Here is a 7,923-nt window from a genome sequence, read left to right on the forward strand (position 1 = left end):
AACTAGAGTACCTGGAAGAAACCCACACAAGTACAGGGAGAACATGCAAACTCCAGGCAGAAAGGCCAAGGCCTGGGAATAAAACCCATAACCTTGCTGTGAGGCAACAGCACTAACTCAATATGCCGCTCACTGCCCTACAGCAAGAGTTACTATTTATTTATTTATTTAAATTGCTTTTATTTTCTCACCAAAGGCATACCTGGAGTTGTGAACTCAACATGATAACAGTGGCCACTAGGTCATCCTGTTCTTGCTGCTGGCATGACTAGGATTTCTATCAGAGGGTCAGACGCGGCTCTCCAATGCCACTTTAAGTATAGTGTTCAGTTCAGCCCTGAAAAGTGAACAAGCATCTTCAGTAGGGGGGTCACATCAATAAACCTGATGGCAACACTCACATGGAGGCTACAGCAGAGGATTTAGAATGAAAGAAAGAAAGCTTTTATTGTCATTGTTACACACACTGAGAGAATCAATGCACACAAAAAAATGTTTTCTCAATTCACAATCTGAAATAGACATGTACAGACAACCACACAGATGGGGCCCCACACTATGCACATGCGAGAGGCGGCACTATTTTTTCTAGAGTGAAGTGAAGGATGCTGGCAGTGACAAACCAGGTCGATCTGTAACCAGATTAGGAACCTGGACGATGATTTGGACCAGTCCAGGTTCCTGAGGTAGCATTAGATTGTGTGTCCCCTTGAACACAGGTCTAAATATTGACAGCAGGATTATTAATAGATCCCTCATATATAAATCAATCTCATTTGAACAAATTTGCAATATCAGGAAATCAAGTTCTAAATGTAAAGACCAGAGGAACTGAGACCAGCTCCAGATCCAGGCTTTAGTTTAGGTCAATTTTTAAGACCAGATGGACAACATTCATGTCCTGGGTGTAGTCTAGGTCCAGTGTAAAGACAAGGATGATTGAGGTCAGATGATACATGAGCATCATCATCATCCAGTGACCCCAGAGTCCAAGCCCAGGTTACAATGCAGGCCCAGGTTCTCATCCAGTCTATATTCCAGACACAGGTTCATCTCTAGTTTATAATCCAAGTCTGTAGTTCAGATGTCTCAGTTGTTTCCGACCAGCAGGGGGCGCTGAGCCAAAGCTGGAGCAGCATGAACAGTAAATCAAGTGTGTGATACTCACACTCAAAACACAAACACAACTTTGACATGCGCGTCCGCTAGCGAGGCCCTTTCCGCTTTTCAAAGTAAGATCTTTCTGTCTATTCTGAGCAAGTTTATGGAGGGACCTGAGACACTTTCAGCAGTCCATATTCATGTTATTAAACAGCACACTCGGAGATAAGGTTGCTTTACTTCCTGATGTTAAAAAGACAACAAATGAATAAAAGCGTCTACGAGACGTTGTTGAGTTAATGAGTTTTATTGTGAAGCGCGGAAGTGGGCTTTATAAGAGAAAACCCTAACCTATTGTTGTTAGCGGAGTGAAGCTAACGGACCTAGCATCCTCGACAGGTTGCGATGGAGTCCGAGAATCGCCGCTTCTTCTACTGTAGCTGCTTCTCCTCTGAGAACATCTTTCTCAGTCGCTACCGGCTTCATGTTCACTTCGAGTCCCATCAGCAGTTCAGGCGGGACTACCAGGAGGTCTGTCCATCATCTTCACAACTATTTCCTGTACTTTCCGTCTCTAACGCCACTTGTTGTTACAGGTTCTTCGAAGGTGCGACTGCGTCACTGACAGTCAGATAGAGGACGTGATCAAAGAGGTAATGTATGTAAGGTAACATCGATTGTATGTTGTGTAAGATTTAACTGCGACATGACTGACATATGAGTCCGAATCACCAAACTGGATTATCATACCTGGAATCGCTTTTCGTTACCTGGCTTCACTTTCCCAGACATCAGCAACCTGGATAATCGCTGTCACGAAGCCGGTTAACAGCGAGTTTTCCAATGTAGATCAGTGCGTTCCCATAGAAGGGGCGGGGTTTTGTTGCACCGGATCGTAGCATATATATATATATATATATATATATATATATGTATGTGTGTGTGTGAGAGAGAGAGAGATAGTTTACCATTGCTGCCATAACTTTGTATTATTTACAATAATAGGCGTGTGTTTGTGTTATGTTACAGTCTAACATGTCAAAGCATAGGCGTAAATTAAAGCAAACACATAGTCATTAGTTCAGTTATCTTTATTTGTTGCAGGTTGAAAATTGTTTCTTTGTTTGCTCCTTCTGCTCAGACCCAGCATGCAGGAGTGTTTGGGAGGAGGCTGCCCTGCACTTCCTGGGTTTTTTTAAGAGTGTTGGTGTCATGGCTGACATCATCGGACTGAACCATGTGGAGGGGTTTTCCGTTTTGTTTGAGTATGTATGTTTGTTGTGTGTTTGTTTGATTAATCTTATTGTTATATACTTTACATGGTTAATGTTATTTGCTTGTTTGTTTTAGGGGAGTAAATGCAATTAAGTTGATTATGTGATGATGGTTTTCAATTCTGTAGAATGGTTACTGTGAGTTTTAACCTGTGTTGTTTGGTACTGCCTGAAGTGGACTAATTGAGGGTAGTATATAAGATCAATTTGAGCTCAGGGGGGAGAGAAAGTATGTGGTGCACATGTGCATTTAGCTTGATTTTGATAGTTATTTGCTTTGGCGTGTCCAGTGTCTAATACATTTTCACTGGTTTTGGGAACCAAGATTTCTGACTACCTACCACCTTTCTAGGCAAAGCCAAACTACCTTACAGCTTGTTTGACAATTTCAACCTCATTATGTCAGATACAACCCAAAGGGAGCAAAATGGCTTGGGAGAAAATGAACAACCATAATATAATCAACAGGTATGGAGCTGTACTTCTTTTGCACTGAATCTTTGTTTTAGGATCATCACAATGGTAATGATTTGTGATTGTTGCAGCCCACAGGAAAAAATGGGACATGAAAAAGACATAGACGTGGTCAGAAGGTGCTACTCAGGATTACGCTCCTGCAGAGGACCTCATCCTTTAAAATAAATAGGGTCCCTTTTGATGGAGGCTGTAGAGAGGGTCATATCAGACCCTGGAGGTGGCAGCTCACAAAGCACCACACTTGTGCATGGTATGTTTCAGTGAGTCAAAGTTAAAACACTTGACTGCAGAAACACAATTATGCATTTACTGTGAAAGTAAGATGTATTTTTTTGTATAGTGGATAGTGAGACCTTAGCAGCGACCCTGCCACTCCCACTCACAAAAATGGTGTCCTCCAGAAAAGTAAGTTCAACCTATCATAAACATTAACATATGATCTGTTGCTGCTGATTGTACATTGTGGGGGGAAAAAAAGAGACAGTCACAAGATGTATAAAACTTTATTTCACAAGGATAGTCTGTGTGACATTGGCATTATTTTAAAGTGAACCATACTCAAGACTAAGTAAATTTTATGCCAAAGCCACTGTATTATTTATATCATTTGTTTCAGGTGGGTGCTGACACTATGAGCACTTTACAAAAAAATTGCCGCCTGATAAAGTGTACAAAATATGTATTTGTTTTTTTTACAGGAACTGGAGAAAGAAATTTAAACCGAAAGAATAAAATAAACTAACTTTATGTGATTCATTAAAACAATGTTCAGTGATGGCCTCTCTTACTGCCTTTCTAGAGGGGTAATCAAGGGTGCTGGGGTCTACCATGTCAGGGGCTGGAGGGTTTACAGGAGGGGTCCTCTCCTTCCGGACAGTTGCTATGTGTAATTATATTGTGTGCCTGGTCTGGGGCAACCCTCAGCCCATTGAAACAGCTGAAATGGGCCCTGATCATCCCAAAGGTCATCTTAATCTTGACAGGTGGCATGCATATCCCCTGTCACTGAGCAGCCCTCCACTGATCTTCCCTAAAGATAAAAAGAAATAGCCTTGATGAGCATCATAACAATTTCAGAATATGATGAAAGTAATATTCAGTGTCCATCTGCCATATGCTGCCCAAACTTTTTCCATAGCCCTGCTTTCTGATATTCTTAGCGTTGTCAACAGCGCACATGAATGTACCTATGAATGAATGAATGGGTTTCCTTTTCCTGTTGTTCTAGTCCTGTAAATCATTCAATATGGGGTTATAAGACATCACAAGAAGGCTACAAATAAATTAACAAATGTAATGAAAAAAAGATTTAAATCACTTATGTGGCAAAGAGCCACAGTGCCACACATCTGGAGCTTTGTCAGCCTCTGACTGCGAGCTGTTGTTCCCAGCATACAGCTCCACAACATGTAGATCTGTATCACTTAGGTTAACTCTTTCACTGAATTTCCTTTCTCGCTTCAGAACTCTTTTTCTGGTTCTAGCAACCACATTAATGGGCTCAGGGTTAATCCGGAAGTCACCTCACTAAACTGAAATCCAGCTTTGTGATACAGACCCCTGGACTTGAACTCAGAACAGGACTGAGCTGAGATGGATATAGGTGGAATAAATTGATCTCAGAAGACCCATTAAGACTTTGTCACAGGAAATTAGTTTTAAGAAGGATACCTTCTGAATGGATCTGACCTGTTTCTCCTATGGAATGATTGGACCATGTGACTGCTCTGTTTAGGTCTCACAGGAAGTGGAGCGAAGGCAGCGTCTCAGTGTGACGTCTGCAGAGAGGGCTGCTGTCATCAGAGACATGTATCGGCCACTCCATCCTCACATCTACCACCTGAAGGTAGCAGCTTTCACCTTCTCCCAGAGTTCCCTTGATGGGTTGGTCAAGCTCAGACTCTTACCTCTCTACAGGAGTCCTTCCTCGATCCTCGATTCACACAGGTGGTGGAGTACTGTCGGAGCAGCAGTGCCACTGAGCAGGGGCTGTCCAACCTGTTGGAGGAGCAGCCAGGTAAACTTGAACACTAGTTTTCGACCTGCAGCTGCTCCATTTGGAGATGGCCCAATCTGGATTCTGATACAGTAATGTTCCAGACTGAGCACAGACCCTGACCTAGCAGCCTCAGAGTGAGGATAGACACTGACCCAGGGTGCCCAGACTAAAGCAAACCCTGACCTGGGCGCCCAGGCTGTATACATACCCCACTGGCACGGGGACCCAGACAGATGGCAGGCCCTGACCTGAGGGGCTCAGACTGAGGACAGACCCCGACCAGGTGCCCCAGAGTGAGAACAGACATGACCTGGGTGATTTAGACTGAGGACAGAGCATGGTCCAGGTGCCCCAGATTGAGCACATACCCCCTTTACACAGGGACTCAGACTGAGGAAGGACCCTGACCCAAGTGGTGAGGACAGGTCACTGACCCAGGGAGGCCCACATTGAGGACAAGGCCTGACCCAGGAGACTAGGCTGCCTTAAGTCTCCAAACAGCAGTAAGCTCAAGGAAACTGCAGTGAAACAGCAGCAGATTGTGGCCAAACTTGTTTTCGAAGCATACGTACCAATATGTGCATCACTTAGATGATGACTGTGAGTTTGGGAAATCACATTGTGGTGTAAGTGTTTATGACCCCTCTGTCTCTGGCTGTAAGCTCCCAGGGTCTTCCGCCTCCCAGTGTTTAACAGGAGCTTCTGTGAGCAGCTCCTGGAAGAACTGGAGCACTTTGAGATGTCTGCTGTCCCTAAAGGGAGACCCAACACTATGAATCACCATGGGGTAACTTATCTGAGCCATTCTGGCAGTCAGCTGAGGGTCAGGAAGCCAGGGGGATGACCTTTAGGTCTTGAAGGATCCATTAACAGCATGAAAGGAAAGGAAACCTCCCAAACACCACAGAAGAAGAACACAGGAAGAGGGCAGGGCCTCTGGACTCTTTTGTGTCAATCTTAAGTTAGACCTTTAAGTCAGGAGCTGGTGAACTGACCCTCAGACTGTTACATGTTCATGTGTAGAAAGACTAGGGATAAAATAGGCCATCTTCCATCCTCTGTCCTCCAGGTCCTTCTGGATGAGCTGGGCTTTGACGAGGGCTTCTTCACACCACTTCGTGAGCAATACCTGCAACCGCTCACCTCCCTGCTCTATCCAGAATATGGGGGCGGATCCCTGGACAGTCACAAGGCCTTCGTGGTTAAATACAACATGAAAGAAGACCTGGACCTGAGCTACCACTATGACAATGCAGAGGTGACCCTGAATGTGTCACTGGGCAAAGACTTCAAAGACGGACACCTTTACTTTGGGGACATGAGACAGGTGATCCACCAATAGGCCAGAACGCTGCTGATATTAACAATGTCCGTTATTAGATCTACTGTTGAAACATCAACCTCTTCTGCTCCAAAATGTTCAGCTGATACAGTTTCAATAAATATTCAAACATGTCGAGTAAATAACGGGGGATGGGTAAGTAATCACAGAGGTCTTCAATAATACAGGAAGGTGCTAGTGACCAACTGTGATGTCATTAATACCATTAATATCAGCAACCTTGACAAATTAAATTTGTCGAGGAAATGTAACAGACCAACACAGGAAGTGCTTTTTTTTTTTTTTTTATTACGTCCCCACTGACTCTGATTGACTGCTGCCGGATCTTCATAAAGGAAAAATTATCAGTTGCGGATAGTTGATGTTATTCTTTGGTGTGGATTTTTGATATAACCTTCTGCCTGCCCCCCAACCTTCAGGTTCCTCTAAGTGACACAGAGTGTTATGAGGTGGAGCACAGAGTAACCGAGGGCCTCCTGCACCGGGCCCAACATATGCATGGGGCCCTGCCCATCTCCTCTGGCCAGCGCTGGAACCTCATTATGTGGATGAGGGCATCGCAGGAACGCAACACACTGTGTCCCATGTGCAACAGGAAACCCACGCTGGTGGAAGGACATGGCTTTGCTGATGGCTTCACTGCCACTCCGACGTTGTGCCCTACACTTCCTGTGTGTTGATCTGATGTGCTTCATTTAGGACAGTGTGAAGGCCTGCTGTCCCCAAGTGGTAGTTTCAGGGAACTACTCCCATTCACTGTGGATGCTGTAGAATGACAGAGAAGATGCTTAGTTGTACTTCAACTCCAGTTTCTAATTAAAAGTGTTTATGAGAACTTAGATCATCTTTATTTGCTCTGTCACCAAAATAGCTGCACTAAAACTGAGCACTCATCTAAAGAAAAACAAAAACGTGTCTTTTATTGTGCAGTAACATGAAGGCAGATTGTATTGAAACCAATGGGAAAATGTCACTATGTCTTCCTTGATTTGTTAGCTCAGTAAATGTTTTCTTCATGAGTTTTTGGTCTCAATCTTAGGTTCTTCAGTGCAACAGGATGTCCATGTTTTGAGTGAGGGTCAGCCATTATGAGGTTGAAAGCTTATGAGAGCCAAGTCTTTGAGCGTCTGTCACTGTCACTTGGCCCAGGAACACAAACACATTAAAGCCTCTGGTTCCCAGCAGTGACCAGCAGCTGAAGGTGGTAAGACTGAGTGAGCTGGTTCCATGTAACGACTGAAGAACATAATACACCTGACTCTGACCTATCGCTGTTGGAGTAGCATTGTGGGTAATGTATGCAGCAGAATCTGACAGGGAAGAAAGATGATTTGAAAAAAAAAAAGAAAGACTGATTTTAAAATAGATCCAGGTCTCCATCTTTAAATTTGACGTCAGTATTAAAACAAAGTGTTATCACGCCGATCTCTGGTGATCACCTTTCAAGATGCAAAATGAAACCTGCTTTGACTGCAGATATTTTAGCTCAAGGTAAAAAAAAGACACATCACACACAATGTGGAACAATAATATTTTAATGACAAATGGAAGGGACAATGAACATCTGTCTGCAGCTGATCCTGCTCAGCAGCAACATCAGGACTGTTTGGTTGTTTCTTTTTGTTGCCAGGGTAAATTTGACAACTCGAGGGACATGGGGAGAGGAGAGCTGGATCTGTGGGGTCAAGGGTCAACCACGGTAAAACATGATACCACAGCTTCACGTTTCA

The 7,923-nt window shown here is 43.9% G+C and overlaps 1 protein-coding gene across 7 annotated transcripts; it reads left to right on the forward strand.

Moving 5' to 3' along the window:
* Positions 1–1,449: 1,449 nt before the first annotated feature.
* On the forward strand, positions 1,450–7,225 carry ogfod2 (2-oxoglutarate and iron-dependent oxygenase domain containing 2). Of its 7 annotated transcripts, XM_029511568.1 has the most exons (11): positions 1,551–1,632; positions 1,698–1,754; positions 2,243–2,366; positions 2,782–2,843; positions 2,921–3,102; positions 3,193–3,257; positions 4,588–4,698; positions 4,770–4,869; positions 5,514–5,638; positions 5,921–6,178; positions 6,613–7,224. In XM_029511568.1, exons 5-11 carry the CDS (start codon positions 3,033–3,035, stop codon positions 6,871–6,873), a joined length of 990 nt encoding a protein of 329 aa, XP_029367428.1. In that variant the 5' UTR covers positions 1,551–1,632; positions 1,698–1,754; positions 2,243–2,366; positions 2,782–2,843; positions 2,921–3,032; the 3' UTR covers positions 6,874–7,224. The 7 variants fall into 7 exon arrangements, with proteins under 7 accessions (XP_029367425.1, XP_029367428.1, XP_029367429.1 ...); XM_029511569.1 differs by having other exon boundaries at positions 2,243–2,843; positions 2,928–3,102; positions 6,613–7,225; XM_029511570.1 differs by having other exon boundaries at positions 2,728–3,102; positions 6,613–7,225.
* The last annotated feature ends 698 nt before the right edge of the window (positions 7,226–7,923 follow it).

The sequence above is a fragment of the Echeneis naucrates genome, chromosome 9 (assembly GCF_900963305.1).
Source record: "Echeneis naucrates chromosome 9, fEcheNa1.1, whole genome shotgun sequence".
Taxonomy (NCBI): domain Eukaryota; kingdom Metazoa; phylum Chordata; class Actinopteri; order Carangiformes; family Echeneidae; genus Echeneis; species Echeneis naucrates.